At 43.8% G+C, this 19199-nt stretch overlaps 1 protein-coding gene across 1 annotated transcript in view; it reads left to right on the forward strand.

Annotated features, from left to right (window-relative positions):
* MYRFL (myelin regulatory factor like) overlaps positions 1-19199 on the forward strand; it is a 111841-nt gene that overhangs the window by 92195 nt on the left and 447 nt on the right. Inside the window, exons 14-22 of the mRNA XM_078074183.1 lie at positions 3308-3393; positions 6167-6241; positions 6325-6377; positions 6507-6686; positions 13069-13131; positions 13776-13863; positions 15819-15893; positions 18671-18791; positions 19121-19195. Coding sequence (XP_077930309.1) covers positions 3308-3393; positions 6167-6241; positions 6325-6377; positions 6507-6686; positions 13069-13131; positions 13776-13863; positions 15819-15893; positions 18671-18791; positions 19121-19195 — 816 coding nt within the window. The remainder of the gene's footprint in view (positions 1-3307; positions 3394-6166; positions 6242-6324; positions 6378-6506; positions 6687-13068; positions 13132-13775; positions 13864-15818; positions 15894-18670; positions 18792-19120; positions 19196-19199) is intronic.

Genomic DNA, 19199 nt, shown 5'->3' on the forward strand with positions numbered 1-19199 from the left:
CTCACTTGGCACCCAGGGAATCTCTTTATTTCGCAGTTATCCCAGAATATTAACTAGAATGTGTCATTCATGAGAACAGGCCCCATGTCTGCCTTCCTCACTCTGCATCCCCAGGGACTGGCATATAGTAGGTACTCAAGAAATATTTGTTAAATGAATGCATGAATGGAAAGCCCAGTCTGATAATCTTTCCTGAAGATTAAAAACATTAAGTGGTTCAGTGTCTTGGGTATGGTGGGGGTGGGGTGAGGGTGGGAAGGGGGTTTTGTAGACACAGTAGAGGATTTATGTAGGTATTAAAGGGCACTCATTCAACTCAGAGACCTCTTATAGTCCCTATCATAAGCTTGTGGGAGGCAGACAAAGGTGAGTAAGACATGGCCCCTTCTGAGGAATTTCTAGGTAGCCAGGGAAGATCAGAGGACAATACAAAGAACAGTTGTATCTGGATGTGGTAAATATTGCAAAGGCTCAGAGTGCTGCATTATGGGGGCCGGGCCTTCCAGGAGGAGTAAGCTCTGGCTAGGTAGAGGAGAGGTTCCAGAGGAGATGGAATAAGCAAAGATCTGGGGGCTGGCACTGGCTTCATTGAAGGATTAGGTGAGAGTTGGTTAGGGAGGAGAGTAGAAGGTACGGCTGAGAATATAGGTAGGGCTCAGACATCCTGGACCACCTGGTAAGGAGTTCACTTGGTAAGCCGTGAAAACCTTCTGAATAATAACAATAACATCTAAGTTGTAGAGTGTTCTCTTGCTTTACAGACAGAAAAAGGGAGGCAACATTGCACGGTGGTTAGGAGCACAGATTCTGGAGCCAAATGTTTGATGGTTCAATCCTGGCTCTGTGACTTACTAGCCGTGTGATCTTACATAAGGAACTTAGCCTTCATTTTTTCCCTTCTCCATAAATTGGGGATGATAACATTACCTGCCTCATAAGATTGTTAAGGATTATCATGAGGGCTAAATAAATTAGTATATATAGTGGAAAAAAGAAAAATAAATAAATTAGTAGATATAAAGCACTCAGAAGAGAATATGGCACGTAATAAGTGCTATATAAGTGTTCACTCTTTTTTTTTTTTTTTTAATTTAGTAGGCTCCATGTCCAGCATTAAGCCCAATGCAGGGCTTGAACTCACAACCTTGAGATTGAGACCTGAGCTGAGATCAAGAGTCAGATGCTTAACCGACTGAGCCACCCAAGCACCCCAAGTGTTCACTCTTATTAGCATTTTCAAACCCACTATTTGAGTGGTTCTCATACTTTGGCATGTTATCAGAGTCTTCCAGGGAGCTTGATAAAGTACAAGTAATGGGGATGTTTTGCTTCCCCTGTGCTGTCTTTGCAGGAGGTCTTGGCTATTTCCCTGAGGTTCACGTTCCCTTCCATGACACCAACCCCTAGGTATCCTTTGTTCTCCAGAGCCTCCGTGATCATTGGGTCATTGAAACATATGTGTGTAGGGGGAGTGTGCTACTCTTGGGTTGGGTGGGTACATTCATGAGCAAAGTGCTGGCTGTGAGCAGTCTGTGGGCCTTACCAGATGGTAAGAAACCTGGCTGGGCCTTGCCTCAACTTCCGCACAACTGCCGATGGTGGTGCTTGTTCTGGAGGAAGATTGAGGTCTCCTGAGTAGCTCTCATCCAATCTAGTGTTCCTTTTCCTTCCTTCTTTCTCTACTTCCAAGAGATAGATGGGTGATCCCCGCTGTGTGTTGGTGGTTGGGGTGAGGTGGGAAGGCCTTCAGGCTTTTGCGCAGAATTTTCTAGGGCATTTTGGTTTTTAATAAATTCCAAAGTAATTCTCATGCGGACCTGAATTTGAGAACCATTGCAGGATTAGTTGGACCCACCCAATAACTCTGAAAATGTTGGCAGGTATTATTTTATCATTCCTATTTTATTGATGAGGGAAATGAGGATCAATGACATTTAGATGACTTGTTCAACACCTGGCTCCAAGCCTGACTCCAGGTCTTAGGTCATTTCCCTACACTAGGTCAAAGGATTTGAAGCAAAAGCATGGAGATTGAAAATAATCCAGCAGCTGTGGGGAGTAGGTTGGAGGGGGGGAACTCTTACCTGAGACGAATGCTATTTAACGCCAATCGATTTAACAAATTTCACTGAGTCCCTTCTCTGCCCAGCACATTATTAGACTCTCCTCTGAACAGTTCCAGTGAGATGTAAGAATGGTATAAGCTATTCACTTCTTGGTATTCAGAGTGGCTTCCAGTTGCCCTATGGGTGACTCAGTTATAAGAGCCCTACGGGTTTGTATATTTGTTAAAAACTTATATGATTAATCCCACCCCAATATAACACTGAGGAACACTTTATTTACTCAGATAACCAGCCCAAGAAATTCAAATAAAGACCAATTTTAAACTATTTCTTAACGACCACCAACCTCCCATTCTCTTCCAACCAAAAGCATGACTCTACCCTGTACCCCGCAGAAGGAAGCAAACATAACACTCCCTATTGCATTAGTAGTGAAGCTCCCATTTCAGGGGCACCTTATTCAAGTGGGCAGAAAACCTCTCCTATCTTTTCAGCCAGATTCACCACCAATTGCACAGCTGTCTGTTCTGTAGTTCTTGGCCCATTCCTCATATGCAAGTTTTTTTGCCAATATGTATCAGTCTTAGAGGTTTGCCTCATTGGCTTCCTAGAGACTGTAACTTACTTATTTTTAGATTCCCTATAGTGTTATACAGAACAGTGCTTAATAAATGTTTGTTGGATGGGTATAAGGATCAATAAGACTCAGGCTCAGAACTGTCCTTAAAAATAGGTAGCAGTATTGAATACCGATGTGTATGATTTAAAGAGTACTTTTTATTTCGGGCCATAAAAGTCTTTTCCATGATGTGTCAGGATGCCTGAAACTCTTCTGTTGGAATTTATTCCATCATGTCTTGAAGACTTTTTGGTTTTCCGAAGTGTTGTAGTAAAGGAGATGAACATCTGGGTTCTGACAGTATCTTGTCTGATATGTCCTCTGCTCTCATAAAACTTCAAGAATAAGCACCAAATGAATGGCTCAGACACGGGTCCTGCAGTATGCTAGCAAAAAGACAAATGACTATAAGCTGGAGTGTCAAGGAAAGGGAGAGGCTTGAGCTAGGCTTTGGAAGAACTTCCTTTTCAGGGGGCAGACCGCAGGAAGATGTACGCTGGAGAGAGTGCACTGGCCAGCCCACTGGGAGGCAAAGATCCCTGCTGGGGGCGAGTCTTCAGGGGTCCTTCTCCCAATTGGCATTGCTGGTTTATCGTGGCTCCTGACTGAATCTTTTTTACAGGTTTATTTTTCAGGAAAAAAACAGTTGTGTCCTAACTGGGTTTTCCAGACCTTGGTTATAACTCTCATTGCTGTGATGGCATTTTGGTAAGAAAAATTTCAGTGTTGTGCTCTGTCAAGCTCTTTTTTTTTCTTCCCATCTTCCTTTTCTCATCTATCAACTGGGGACTGACCTATGTACTTTGAAGACAGGGAGCTCTTTAACTGGGCATTGACCTTGGATTTAGCTTAGAGATAAGGGAGCCCTTTTTTTAAAAAAAGATTTTATTTATTTACTTGAGAGAGAGACAGAGAGAGGACAAGCAGCAGAGGGAGAAGCAGGCTCCCGGCTGAGCAGGGAGCCCGATGCAGGACTCGATCCCAGTACCCTGGGATCATGACCTGAGCTGAAGGCAAACGCTTAACTGACTGAGCCACCCAGGTGCCCTGAGGGGGCCCTTTTTAAACTCCTATTCTGAAAAAAAAAAAACATGGGCTTTCTCTACTTAAATGTGAGATGAAGGATGATTTTTTTTCAATCAATTGATAATTTTTAGTATCTCACTATGCTGTGTGTGTGTGTGTGTGTGTGTGTTTCAGTCTTACAAATAATTGTCTGAAATTGTTCTCTTTCCTGTCTACTTGGGGGAACAGAGCGAGAGGGCAATCAGGGACAATCTATTCTCCCCTGGACACTCCCATTTGTTAGGCTTCTTCTAGGTTCTTCAGTGAAGACGTCACCTGAAAGGGACTATGAGATAACCCCAAGGTCTACAATGTATTGCATCTGTAGCCAAATGTACTCAGCCGCGGAAGCAAGCAGACACAGTGAGGACGAAGGATTTGCTGCAAGCAGTGGGGGACTTGAGCGCCATCGGACCTCTGCAGGGCGCTGGGAGGCATCCCTTACTGGGATGCAGGGCTCTTCCCCTGGGCTCTGGTCTGCAGGCACCTGCGGCTGGGATGGCCCCTCAGGCTTCGGGCCTTGGTCATCTTGCCTGTGTCCTCTGGGCCTTCTTGTTCTCAGTCTATTTGCATGGTCGCAGGGCTATTTTCACAGGGGTATTTATCTATCTCTCAAAAAATGCTTTATGAGTGTTAGAAAGGACTGCCTTGGGGCCTTGTCTCAAGGGAGACAGTCGTTCTCAGAGGCCAAGTAAGGGGCGGTGCCAAGGTGCTGCTGGTTCCGTGCTCTAACGCAGCTTCCTAGCTAGAGAAGATAGTGTGAGTCTCTCTCCGTACCCTTCCCTCCTCTCAGCATTTCAGCTTTTCACTTGCTACTGCCCACTGTACACAACAGGCGCAAGGATCTGACACCACGACACAGAATTCCCATTTGAAACCGTTGTCTTTCTCTCACTCTCCTACGTGAGCTGTCCTCTGCTGGGATTCCCAGCTCAGGAGAGTGTGAGCATCCACTTTAGCAGACATACGTAGTAGCATTCTCTAGAGAGGCAGAGTCCCGTGAAAACCCAACGGCAGGGTGATAGGAAGTCTAATTCGGATGCACAGAGACTGCTTTTTAAACACGCTTATCAGAATTATCTTACGAATTCCAATATTGTTGTCCACTAAGATCATAAGTGGGAGGTGATTGGGCTTGTTATTTTGTTTCTGGCCTGTGGTGGCAAGAAGAGTCAAAACCAGAATTTGCCCCCAAAGAAAGGAACAGATGTCCATGTCATTCCACAATTCTAGAAGTTCTCTGGGTCATGCACTGAAGTAGATGCCAGAGACAAATTAGAAAGAGCTCTTCAGGATTAGTTATAGGGAGATAGCGGGGGAGAACAAAGAGAGGGAGACTGGATCACAGCAAGCAGTTGCCAGGGCGACACAACGGATTCTGTCTGATAGCATCTTTGGGGCTCAGCACCACTTTCCCCAGACAGGGTTGTGCCTGCTGGGCAGTAACCAGCTGCTGCTGAGAACACTCTGGAAATTTTTTCTTTATGAGTGGAATTCAAACGCATGGCACATTTCCTCGTGTATATTTAATAATAGTAAACCCCCCACCTTTGAATGGGAGCAATATAACAAGGAGTCGAGTCTAGGGAGCCAGGTGTCCAGTCAAGCTAGCAGCAAGTCAAGTCAGGTCACCCTGTGTCAGACCCAGCGCACAGTGGGGTTGTAATGTGGTCGGCGGACTCTCCTGTGCGGCTCACGAGAGAGTTCCAGAGACGCCCCTGCGAGAAGAAAATGCTAGGTGTTTGGATGCATGAGCATTGGGAGAATAGCTTCCCAGGGCTCCGAACCTTTCAGAAAAGCTTCTGTTTGAATATGTAAGTTCTGATAATTGGAGGAAAAAGAGTCATTATTTTGAAGTCACACAGTGTGGAAATGGATGCTACATTGCATTTCTTCTCCTTCCTCTCTCCTCCAATTTGGTGCTTTGTGCTCTGAAAAGACAGGCAGCCGGAAGATGTCAGAGAAGCAGCCAAGGGGTTGGCGTCTACAGCTGACTAAACCCGGGTGGCCTTTCGGGGCCACAGGGCGGACGCCCCCCGCCAGTGGGATGTGAACTCTGCTCTGACTTTTTCCTGCAAGGAGCAGGGGCTGCCTCCAGCGATTTACAGCTTCCGCTCATAATCTTCCACCTGGGACAGATGCTTCTGAGGCAGCTTGCAGGGCCAGGGGGCTGCTCTCAGGAAAAATCCATCAGTGAGGAGTACCCCAGAGCCTCTTTGCTCTAGGAAGGCGAGGGCCTTCTGCCCTGACGCAGAACTGTGCTGGTTTCCATGGTGCGACTCTCAGCCGAGGCCGCACCCCTCCCATCTGTGTGGCCTGTGACAGTGTATCTCTGGCCGGCTGGTTGTGTGAGATGGAGATGAACTCAAATCTGGCACATAATGCTTCCTTCTTCTTCTTTTTTTTTTTTTAACAGTGCCTTGACGATAGTCTCCCTGTACATACTTAGCTTAAAAGATCAAAACCAACGTGCCCCAAATCTCCCTCCGAGGTGAGAGTTTTGGTCTTGTTTTCCTTTGGAGAGAAGGATTCTTGAAGGCCTCCTTCAGTAATCACTTTGTTTTCTTCCTCCAGCAATATCACAAGCTCTCAGGAGCCCGCCCTGCCGCCCACAGCCTCTCCCACAGGTAAGATTTAAGATTTTCACATTCCTCACTCTCAAATCCAGCCCCATGTTTCCTGTGAATTGTCGACAAAAGAACCAGCCTTTCAGGTTAAACTTGTCACTTCCCTCCTCTCTGCCCGATGCTCTGCAGCACCCAATACGTCCCTGGTGACCACACACTCCTCCTTCCGAGTACCAGAAATCACTTTCTGTGAGATCCTGCCCTGTCAGGAGACTTACTGCTGCCCCATCCAGGGAAAGAGAAGAGTCCCCTCCAGTCCTGCGCGAAGGTGGTCTCAGGAGGAGGAAACCCATCAGAGGCTGTGGGCAGGTAAAGGATGTTCAAAGAGAAGCCTCTAGGACTCTGAAACCTGACGTGTTTTTCTTTGCAAATATCTACTTGCCTAATCTGTTAATGGTTCCAGACAATGGTTCTACTCTTCTCTTTAGGGTGGCAAGCTCTTTAAAAACACAAGTGCACAAACTTGCAGTCCCCTTATAATATTGAGTTCCCTGCCCAGGGATGAAATTATGGCTGAGTAAGTGAAAAGATCTCATTTGTCTCATTTGTCCATTGCCAACAACATTAGTAATAGTAGAACATGTAAAGTAATCCTGGGTGGTTGGGTAGATTTTCTGGCTCACTTAGAACTTATAAAATGATGTCGAATCTGGGCTTTCTGCCCAAACCAAGTAGGGCAAAATGTAAAAGGCTTTGGAACTCTAATGAGTTCAGGATAAGCTGCAAGTCTGAAAATCACAACCACTGTCAGAATATCTACTTCTTCCTCCTAGGGACACACACACACAGAATTTTTTTTAAGAAGCAGATTTTTCATGTTAAAAAAATTATGGAGGCTTGATCAAGGGTTAAAACTGTAATTATCTCTGTAATGGAATCCAAATGTATAATTATCTCTGTAATGTAATCCAAATGTATACTAATTCATTATTGTTTTTGCGAACCTTCTGCACACCCACAAGTCTATAGAATAATGATGACAGTAATAGCAATAGGTACATATTAGCATGGCTTGTCTATCAGGATGCTGTGACGACAACAGCTTCCAAATTACAGTGGCATAATGTGGCAAAAATTTATTTCTGACTCTCTGTGTCAAATGCGGATCAAAAGAGGGCTCTCACTCATCATATCCTTTAGAACCTGACTAATGGAGACTCCATCTCAATCTGTATTTCTACAATCTCTGTAGCAGTGGTAAGAGAACACGGCTCTTAAAGCTCCCACCTAGGTGTAGCATGTGTCACTTCTGCTTACATTTTATTGGCTAAAGCGAGTGACATTGGTCATGTCTCATTTAAAAACAGTTGATAAAGTGCAGACCAAATGTATGCCTAGAAGAAGATGAACTAGAATATTTTTGAGCAGTCCAAATGACTGACATGTACAATATGGTCATTGGTTGAAGTTTGGGGGCAACAGTGTGATTTCTTTTTCCTTTTGATATTATTGCATAACCTAGAGTTGAATAACTTTTACGAATCATCATCATCATCATCATCATCATCACCACCGCCATCATCATCATCATCATCATATAATGAGCTATTACTGTATACAAATGCACAGCCGTAAGGAATCTACATGAATAAACCATTCCATCCCCACAAGCCTAAAAGATAGGCACTGTTATCTCCTTTCTTTCCAATGAGGAGGTGAGGCATAGAGTTTTTCCCTGCGCCTGTAGGAGGCAGTGCTCGCACTGTTTTTCTCATGAAAGCAACTTTTGATTGAACTTGGGAACAGATGCATCACTATAGGGCAAAGATAAAGCTTCACCGTGAAGAAATGAATATGTTTCTGTCATCATATTCTCTGTAGTTTCAAATATGGAAAAGTTCAGTGCTGTTTAAAAAAAAAAATCCCCCAAAGCCTTCATCTCTTGCAAAAGCACATGAACCCTTGTGGCTGTAAACCCTTCTCCTACCTTGGGAGTCCACCTTGGGTGTACTCTGTGGCCTTTTCTGAGAGCAGTCCTCAGAAGAGACCATCTCACCTATGAGAGATGTGTAACCATGGATCCTGCACAGGAAGAGGTCATGGACTGATCCAATCTTCATTTTCAAAAATGTTCTTGACCCTTGAGCAAACTCCTTCCTGTAGCAACCAGCTCTCCACATGGAGGGCAGAGCAGCCTTATCAAACTGGATGAAGGTTTATTGCTCTCCTCTCTGGGACACTGGGTGCCTGCGTGTCTTACATTGCCTAAGTATGGGGGACACTGAAGAGACTCCTAGAGAAAGAAGGGCTGCTCCACAGTGCCTGGCTGTGTCCTCCTAGGCACAGTCACCAGCTTCTCTGGCTAAAAGTGAAATGTAAGTCCTGCCTTACCGGGCTCCCCGATACACGGGCAGAATTGTTCCCTCTTCCCTCTTTCAGCTGGAGAAAGAGAGGATTTACGTGTTCTCTTCACTCTCACCTTCTAGAAACCTGCAAACTTTTGGGGATTTAGAGTCTTGTAGAAAGTCAGAGAGCAGTACACCAGTGGTACCTAACTTTTTGACCTGTAGAATCTATTAATTCATTATTCTTTTACAGTTATTTGGCTGAGAAAATACATAAAAGGAGAATGTTACTTTAAACTCAGTTAAGCTTTAGTCAAATAATTTTTGTTAGTCCTACAGCAACATTTGAAGAATAGTACAAATCCGTGGGAGAGTTGTTACTTCTCAAGTGCGCAAACACCACTGACCACTTTATGCAATCACCTGGGTTTCCAAGGACTGGGTCAGGAAAACCTCTGATTGATACCAGCTCACCCATTTTCCAGCTGATGAAATGGAGGCCCAGGACCTTGCTTAAGGTTCTGCAGTAAGTTACTAGCAAAGTTGGAACAGGAACCTGAGTCCCCTGTCTCCCTGTCCTGGGTTTCTGCCCATCTACCATTGTGCCTCCATTTATTTGGCACTGTGTGCACATGGACCAGGGATCAACTCTAGAGGAAGCTGAAAGTAGTCACTCTGTGGTTCTAGAAAGTCCCTTCGGCATCCCCCTCCCCCAAGTTTGCCTATAGCTACTGAGATGTCCCTGATGTGGTGTGTTTCTGGGGGTGTAAAGAAAGCCTCTTCTCTTTTGCTGCTGGTCCATCCTTCCCCTCTGTCCTGGGCATTGTATGACCCTGGGGTTCCTAAATCTGAAAGTGGAGAAAGCCAGGCAAACTCTTTCAACAGATGTTTCTGAGGCATTGACAACTAATTAAAAATTAAAGAATAGGGATGCCTGGGTGGCTCAGTCTGTTGAGCGTCTGCCTTCGGCTCAGGTCATGATCCCAGGGTCCTGGGATCGAGTCACGCATCAGGCTCCCTGCTCAGCGGGGAGCCTGCTTCTCCCTCTGCCTGCCATCTCCCTGCTTGTGTTCGCTCTCTTTCTCTGACAAATAAATAGAATCTTTAAAAAAAAAAATTAAAGGATAAAAATTTAAAAAAGAAATTCAAGGGTTAAGAAAAAAAAAAAAGTTGGAATAACTCTCTAGGATGAAGAGTAATATCTAGCAGTTTACCAAGCCCCAGAACACACTTATGAGCTTCTTTCCTAAGGAGTAAGACCACTAGTAAAATAAGGGAAGGGAAATCAGTATTTTTATGATATGCTGAGTGCAAGCCATTATTCTTCTTTTGGGCCCAAGCTGATTGTGTAAAACGTCTTTCAGAAAGGTTATCCCCTCTCCCCACTTAATATAAAAGGTTTGGGTAAGACTAATCAAGAGGTGGAGAGTGGGTATTTTGGAATATTGAACTTCCACTCTGAGGAGCCAACTGAGTGTGATGGATTAGATTTTAATCTATGGAACCAATAAAGACTTAAATAGACAGAGTTAGATATGAAAAAGTAAAGAGCTTGTGAGGAGAATATCTATGGAATTCTACAGATGTTAAGAATTTTGGTGAAGATTTAAAAATCTCACAAAACTAAAAGGCTATGAGAATTCATGCTTATTTTGTTTTGGAGATCAGAACTCTGAGAAGAGCAAATGGCGGAAAGAAACTGGCTCCCTGTGTTAAAGGACACCAGTCATCAACTGGTTGGGCTCATTGACTTTTTCTTGGCATGAGTCTGGTTCAATCAGGAAAGAAAAAGGTATCCAAGATGCTGTTTTGGAACTCAGCCATACAGCACAATTTTATAAGTAATGCTATATACACATTCTACCACAACAGGATATGCTTTGGTTGGACACCATCTTAAATCTCTCCTGTCCAGAAGTTTCTAATTTAGTTTATTGGGAGATCTTTTCCGCTGATTGCGAAATCTATCTCCAGCTTCACAGTGAAAAACCACTGGGAGTGTATATTAAGTTTATAGTGAATATTACTGGAAGTCATTTATAAAATGAGAGCCACCCCCGTTTGACTACAGGAGAGTTAATGGTTTTCCGATAATTAGCCTTTCGGAATTGAATAGTCTTGCCTCAGAGAAGTGACAAATTGGAGATGTTCTATAGGAGATTTAAAATTTATTTCCAATCCTGCGTCTGAAAAGCCATTTTCATAATTCTAATCTGCAAGATTATCTCTCAAATTTACCTTTTTATTACTGTTTTTAAAACTACCATTATCCCATCAGATACTAAATTCTATCATAGGATTCTATGTCTCCAGGAACCTGGAAACATGCTTCTGTGAAAATGAGGCAACTCTGTAATTCTGTTGCCAAAATTTATAATGAGCCCTGTTCCTGCAAATTCAGTGGAAAAGTAGGGAAAAAAAGGTAAAGGATGAAAAAGACAGGATGGAGAAATTCTGGTTTCCCCTTCTTTTTATGTTTCATTTGCCGTATAAATTCACATCCTCCTGTGGGAGCAATCATAAGCAAAACTCATAGCAGGGGACATGTGCTTGACAATTATTACTGGAATAGCTGGAATCCAAGAAATCTAGAGGCCTTTTGGACGGCACATATATTTGTATCTAAAAGGAAATATATATTCAATTTTCTAGAAAATCCTCATGTATCAAGATCCATTTCTTTTTAATGAAAAGGCTCATGTTAGGCAAGATGCTCAGGAAACCTGCCTCTCCTTCAAATTCTGTCTCACTCCCCTTTGCCAACAGGATGAAGGAGCTCAGGCTCCCACGTCCATTCCCAGCATCCCCTCTGCACCCATCTGCTGGCAATTTCCCCTTTGAGTGTGTAAGAGGAAACATTTTTCTGGAGGGTATATGATTGACTCTCCTTCTTCCTTCCCTGCCCCTCTTCCTTCCATCCTCCCACAAATATTTGTTGAGCGCCTGCAGAGAGCCCAGGATTGCCTTGCCTGGGGCGACAGCAAGGTGCACAAGATGCTGGCAGGCTTCTAGAAGCTCGCAGTCAGTTTTGTGGACAGGTAAACAAGCCCGTGTGCCTAGTGTAAGAAGTACTAACCAGGGCAGATTTACTTAGGAGTGATGGCGCCCAAGTAACATGCACTCTAGCCTTTGCTTTCCTGAAATTCCACACAGAAACTTGAATAGAAACTGGTTTTAGATCTCACCTCTCTTTGCTTCCTATGCAAGCAGCACACCTTGTATTAACTTATGTCTCTTGTTAAATGAGGTTACTGTCTTTGTGTTTTGCCCCAAACTATGTTGAAAAATATAAACATTATTTAATGCAAACAAAGGAATACAATGAACAGTACATATACTTGAGAAAAAATAAGCAAATTAAAAAAAATTCAAAATTCTTTTTAAAGACTTGTTTAGCAACCCACTAAATAATTGCCTTCACCATTCACTTTAAGAAGATGTTTTTCCCCCCAAAACCTTACCAACAATCCTCTGAATAGTTACCTTTCCAAAACTGCTTTTAAACTGCCTTTTCGGCTATGACAGGGCAAAACCACTCCCCCGCTTCCTTCTGCACAAGCCAGCTCCGCTACCTCCCCCTCCCCCCGTCCCCCGCACCTCTCTTTTTTCCTGTGTGGATCACATTATGCTAGGAGTTACAGAGGAATCAGAGAATTTTAATAGAGGTTCCCTATTCTGGAGTTGTCAAGAAAGGGCAAAATACATACAAGTTAAGTAATAAAACAGATGACATGCTTCTGATGTGGTGACAGATGACTAACTGATCACCCCCTGGATGGTTAAGGCAGTAATGCCGTGACATCAGAACGGAGGGGCCGTGCCATCTGCAAGGGCCGCTATAACAAAGTACCACAGGCTGGGCAACTCCAGAAACAAAATTTATTTTCTCACAGTTCTGGAGGCAGGAAGTCCAAAATCAGGGTGTTAGCAGGTCTGGTTTCTTCTGAGGCCTCCCTCCTGGACTCACAGATAGCCACCTTTGTGCTATGTCCTTGCAAGTTCTTTCCTCTCTGCCCATCCTGTCCTTGGTGTCTCGAGTGTCCTAATCTCTTTTTATAGGGAGGGACACCAGCCAGATTGGATTAGGGCCCAGCGTAACAGCTTCATTTTAACTTAATTGCCTCTGGAAAGGCCCTATCTCGAAGTACAGTCATATTCTGAGAGGTTAGGCTTCAACGCAAGAGTTTGGGGAACACAGTTCAGCCCAAAACAGATGGCTTCTTGGAGGAAGGTGAGAACATACTAGATCGGTGAGAAATGCGGGTAGGCATTGGATGGGTCGAAAGGTAGGGGAGAGAAAGGGTGTGGAAACATTCAACTGACAGAGACAGAGGGGCACATACTGGGTTTCTTCTCATCCTGACCAAGCCTTAATTAAAGTTTGACAGACTTTTTTTCCTCTTCAGAAGACAGAAGCTTGTCATTCCTGGCAAGAGATGCGCTAACCAGCCCTGACTGGGGGAGTGACTGTAAGTTTACATCTAAGTGACTATTCTTTGACTTCGGGGAGCTGGGCAGAGTAGCAACAGGCTGTAAAAGCATTACAGGAGTGAGGACCAGGGACAAAGGATGCAGCCTGCCCTTGAACACTCATGGGGATTACTTTTATTTATAATCAATGCCAGTCTAACCATTAAGGAGGCGTTAGAGATGGTCGCTCACTACTAGACAAGTGGAGGTTGATCTCCATGGACTTGAATAATTTTTTTGAACTTCCTACCTTCTTGGATTCTGACTGTACTTTTAGCTTGTTTTCTGTTTTCTAAGTTTTTTAAAGCTTTCTTTCTTGGCCAGATAGCATTTCACATTGCACCCTCCATTTTCAATAAATGTCAATTTAGTAGGACTTCCAGGGTCCAGAAATTTTTTTGGATGTTATGGGGCTGCCTTTTGGAATCTGGATTTTTATGAGTTTTCTTAAAATTTACTGTAACAACAACAACAAAAGCCTTCTCCCTTTCCCTCCCCTTCTTTTTCCATTTGAATGCAAATGGAACCCATTTATCTAGGAAACTCTTCTTTCACTTTTGGTAAATTGGAGACGTTGCTGAAGCACAATATTCTTCCTCTGCAGAAGAGTTTACTTTCTTTTCTCTATTTCTTCTCAATTCAGGGATTGATACAACCATTAGTTCTATTCAGATCATGGAAATCCAGCAAGTAATAGATCATCGGTATTGTGGCGGAGGCCTCCAGTGCAGGTGGGTAAGCCTCCCCATTCTACCCCGATTGTTTCTGGAATTTACTCAGGGCTCTGGGTTTCTGAGGCTGGAATGAAAGCTAAAACTGCATGGTAAAAATCGGTGTGTGCTTACAATGCTCCTTAAGTGAAAACACATTTGTTACATGGTAGACGAGGGAATCATAAAATGGTTGGTATTAGCAAATGTCAATAAACCACGGCTCCAATGATTCCAGCCTCCCGTTTTAATGGGTAAGTCCAAAGCAAAAAGCTTAGGGGGCAGCTCTGTGGCTGACTCTCTGAGGACACATACCATAGGCACAGGGCTGCTGGTTAATTGCATCGACAAGAAAGACATTGTTACTGATGGCTCCAAGTAATGAATGAGCTGACATTTATACATTTTAATAACAAGGAATAGTATTATTTTAATTGCTAAATAATAAAGCTTATCTTGGCTTTTTCAGTTAGGAGGGGAAAAATCCAGATATTGCAAAAGTTATCAGCAACTTCCATGTCTATTATGTGCCATCAGGTAACGATGCATTTAGAATCTAAGCACAGACTACAAGTAGCTTCAGCTAGCACAATATGCAAGTTGAAGGCATTAAGAATGGGGACTTATTTTTCTTTCTCTGATAAATATTTATGGGGTGACCGCTAAGTGAAAGGCAAGACCCTGTACTTTGAACTGATGTCACAAATCCTTGGGATTCTCAGCCTGATTTCTTTTGCAACCTGATGTAACTTAGACTTCAAGTTGATGACCCTGAGCTTTAAAAATAAACTATGGTGCTTTATGACTTGTTTATGGCTTTGACATTCATTATCGCATGGAATTCTCCCCAAATCCCTGAGGTTGGTTGATCCCCATTCTGCCGTTAAGGAACCTGAGCTTCAGTGAGCTTAAACAAGTCGGAGACAGACATTAATTACTGTGCTAGGGTGACATAATGAAGAAGAGTGGGATGATTCGGTTTCAAATTCCAGAACTTCAACAAGGTGTTTATTTCCCGAGTGTCCATTTCTCATCTCTGAGATGAGGCTGCTGAGTTGGGTTGCTGTGAAGCATGCAGATGCCAGGAGGCACATGGTAGGAAGTGAATTCCATTTATCTCAGCTTCTTCCCGTAGAACAAGGCTCTCCTGATCCCAATTCAGATCAGTACCTTTTACTTCTGCTTTCTTATTTTTAACAACTTACTTTAGGATTGATTAAAGAGAATCTAAAGTGACGAGCTCTTCTTCCAATGTATCTGGTTTTAAGTTGTTTCTCCATATAATTCAAGGTGTGGCCAGGTCATAAGAATCTGTGTTAGATACACTCTGCTTTTCTGCTGGAGTGTTCATTACAGGAGGAATCCCAGGAAGCCCCCCTTTGCCCCAAGTAGTTCCCTTCCAGGGGGCATGGGGGAGGAGCGTCTGTGGATGCACTTCTGTGCTATCGTTTTCTCCATAACAGAATGGGGATTAGGACCATCATAATGTTACTTGATTCAAGTTCAGAAAGTGTGTGGTATTTCCTGCTAATGTTGCCTAAAAGGGAGTGATTCAGGGTAGAGAAGCTGTTATTCATTATTTTCAGTCGTCCTTTCCAGCGGGATTGTTGGTTTGAGGTCTTTGCCTCAGTTGTCTCCTGAAATGTGTGTCTCCTTAACGGGGACCAGAGTCGTTTCCTGTGCACTCGGTTTTATGCATTTGGCCTGGGATTTGGCTTTCCATCATTTTGTCTGTGTGTTCTAACACACCATAAATCTTTGTGGTATAGTTTGTATATTAAGACTTAAAAGAGATCACTTTGAAATTTGACAGGTACGTCTCTGAAAAACATAGAACTCTCCCGTGCCAAATTTGATTCTCTGTGTTTGCTATAGAATATTTCACAGCTTACATAGTATATAATGAGTAACAAAAGCCTTTTGAAGCCTTTCCTGTGTATTTTGATTTGTGGTTTTATTTTTTTTCCTATAATCAGCGCTGGAAATTACAATTACAATATTCCTGTTAATAAGCACACACCTACCAATGTCAAATTCTCTCTGGAAATCAAGTAAGTGCATAACTGTAGAAAACAATTCTGCTTCTGTCACTATTTGAATAGCAAGTCTGAACTTACTTCACAATTTGATCAGTAAGGTAGAGGGTGGGAAGTTATCAGTCCGTGTCGACTGATGCTGTTTGGGTTGAGAGGTGGGCCAGCTTGGGGGAGGAATCTTCAAAATGAAGGTTGGGGTCTTCCAGCCTCCCTAAGTGGAATGGAAAGACTCTAGGCTTCACACTCACACCTGTAAAATGGGAGTGACCTTGGGTTTGATGCTCACAAGCTGCAGACTACCCCTGTGTCCCTTTGAACTGGGGTGGGAGCAAGAGGAATAGCATAGCCCCCCTGGGTAGGGAGCTGCCCATTTTGGTGAGCTCCTGTTAGCAGTGCTAACGCAGATACCACCCCCTTCCCCAGGGGAGTTCAAGGAGTCAGAGTTTAGAGTCGGGCAGACCAGGGTTCAAATTTTGTCTCTGCCACTTACTAATTCTATAACCTTTTGGAGAAACCACTTATCCTCTCTGAGCTGTTTTTATCTATAAAATGAGTTTGAAATAATACCATAAGAAGTAGAGCTGCTGTGGGAATCACTGTTAATAGTAGTGAAATTAATAACTACCATTTGCTGAGCAGAGAGCATATGCCAGACACTCTCCACTGTAATAGTGGGTCATATAATCTTCACAGTAACCCTCGAGTTCGGTTTTTCTTTTCTAGTTTATATTTTTCAGATGGGAACACTTAGGTCCTTGGAGAGGTCAAACACACTTGTCCTGAAACTCACAGCTAGTAAGCCATGGAGCTGGGTTTCAAACTCAGCCCATCCTTTAAACCATCACTTTCCTGCCTTCCTGATGAAATGAGAGATGTAAGAATATTGCCCCTTCCTGGCACATAGTAGGTGCTTCATAAATGGTAGCTTTTATTATGACTACCTTTCCTTCAAAATCACAAAGCTCTAATTTAATCTATTCTTACCAAGTATTTAAAATAATTACGGTACTTTAAGACTTCAACCCACTTCACTCAAATTATGCAGTGAGCTACTCACCAGGAAGATAGATGGTTTTTATTTTGTGTCTCTCTGGATTGTAGTCTCTCCTTTTCTGCCCCCTCCACATTTCCTCTCACCTTCCCTTTCCTCTGTCCTCTGCTCTCATCCTCTGCTTCCCCAGCACTCTCCTTCCTCCTGCATCCATTTCCCACTGCTCTGCCCCGTCCTCTGTTTCACTCAGGCTTCAGACTCTTTCTCTCATCAACTTTGCTTCTACAGTGAGTTGATGACACTGGACCCAACTGCTTGCCTGGGAAAGGTTTGTTTCAAGCAGCAAGTATTTTGTGACTCAGAACTCATCACATTTCACACAGAGCAAGAGCTAAATGGACTATCTTCTACACTCCTTGAGTAGCCTGGAATAGCCTTTCCTCATTAATTCCTAGCTTCGATGGAAGGAAATAAGCCAAAATGGTGTATCCCCTGAAGTGGCAGAAGACCATCTTGAGCCACTAAATCAGGCTTTTTAGTTTAAGAACCATTTTCCTAATATGGGTAACTTAAAAATAACACACATACTCAACTGAGATTGTAGGTTGTCCCACTTGTGCAAAAAGATCACTTCCAAAGACAGATGGATCTCATCCTCTTGGTGATAATTAATGGGCTAACCTCCAGAGGAGAATCATTCTTTCTGGCAGGCCTTCCACTCTGCTAGCTGTGACGGTAGGTAAATTCTAACGGGACTCAGCCCCACATCCCTTCCTATTTGTTTACCTTGTTGCTTCAAACAGTATGTACTCAGATCAGCAGTTTGTAGAATCCGAAGTCCTGGAAACTTCAGGTAGATGCAAATTCAGTTGCCAGTGAAAAGAGAAGGGATATCTCCAAAACTGATTTTATTTATTTATTTATGTATTTATGTATGTATTTATTTATTTATTTATAAAGATTTTATTTATTTATTTAGAGAGCACGAGCAGGGGGAGGAGCAGAGGGAGAGGGAGGGAGAGAATCTCAAGCAGTCTCCTTGCTGAGCATGGAGCTTGATCTCATGACCCTGAGACCATGACCTGAGCCGAAACCAAGAGTCGGACACTTAATTGCCTGAGCCACCCAGGTGCCCCCAAAAGTTATTTTAAGATCTATGGTGATAAGAACTTCTGCTGCTGGGGTGATTTCAGTGATGAGATTAGGTCTTAGCGACTGTCATATGCACCCTCAGGTTGTTTTGATGGGTTCAGGCTGCCGTAACAAAAACACCATAGCCTGAGTGCCTTAACAAACATTTACTTTCCCCCGTTCTGGGGGTTGGGAAGCCCCGTATGGAGGCTCTGGCAGATTTGGTGTCTGGTGAGGGTCTGCCTCCTGTTGTTTCACAGAAGGCCAGTCACTGTGTCTACCTAGCAAAGGAACAAGAGAGCGCTCTGAGGTCCTTTTGGAAGAGCAGTGATCGCACTCATGAGGGCTCCACGCTCAAGACCTAATCACTTTCCATAGGCTCTACCTCCGAACACATCACACTGGAGGTTAGGATTTTAGCATATGGATTTGGGGGAGGGGAGCACGAACATTGTCTATCACAGTAATCATCTGAGACTGAGTTTCTTTCTGTAATAAGGAGATGTGAACAGGCATATTGGCATTGATGAGCTTAGTGTAATAACATGCCTACATGAAACCAAATGGGCGTCCCAGTTACGTTCCCACCGGTACCCCTTTCTATCAAGGTGTAGTCTAGCGTAGCTGGTAACTGCTTTCCCTTTGCCCTTTCTTTCTTTGTCTCTCGAAGCACAACAGAGCCATTGATAGTCTTCCAGTGCAAATTCACCCTTGGAAATATATGTTTCCATGGCAAAAGGGGAGCCACAGGGATACAAAGCCGCCAAGAAGTCTCCCAAGAGATGACACAGGTAATGGTTTCCAGCCCCTGGGCATTCCGTCCCCGTTCCCGAAGAGGTGTGTCTAGATTGCGGCACAGCCTCTGTTCCCCACATGAGAGGGGAGCCGTGAGCTGCCCGTCAGGGTTTCTCCTCGCTGGTGACCCGAGTCACAGGGCTCCGCTCAGCGTCTTCCAGGTGTCCTTCAGAGGCTGCAGACTGTTTTAGCGACTCCTCTCAAAAGCTGTCGCCACAGATACTTTTCCTAGAGGAGTCAAAGAAATGCTTTCTCAGACTATAGTCTTTCCCACGGAGTGTAACATGTGGTTATGAAATGGATCTCTCTCTCGTTCATTATTTAGGGCTCTCAGCACATTTGGAGCCTCCCTGTGGCCCCATTCTTTGACAGCACGTACCACTTCCGTGTAGCTGCGCCGGTAA

Source organism: Halichoerus grypus, chromosome 6 (assembly GCF_964656455.1).
Source record: "Halichoerus grypus chromosome 6, mHalGry1.hap1.1, whole genome shotgun sequence".
In the NCBI taxonomy this organism is placed as follows: domain Eukaryota; kingdom Metazoa; phylum Chordata; class Mammalia; order Carnivora; family Phocidae; genus Halichoerus; species Halichoerus grypus.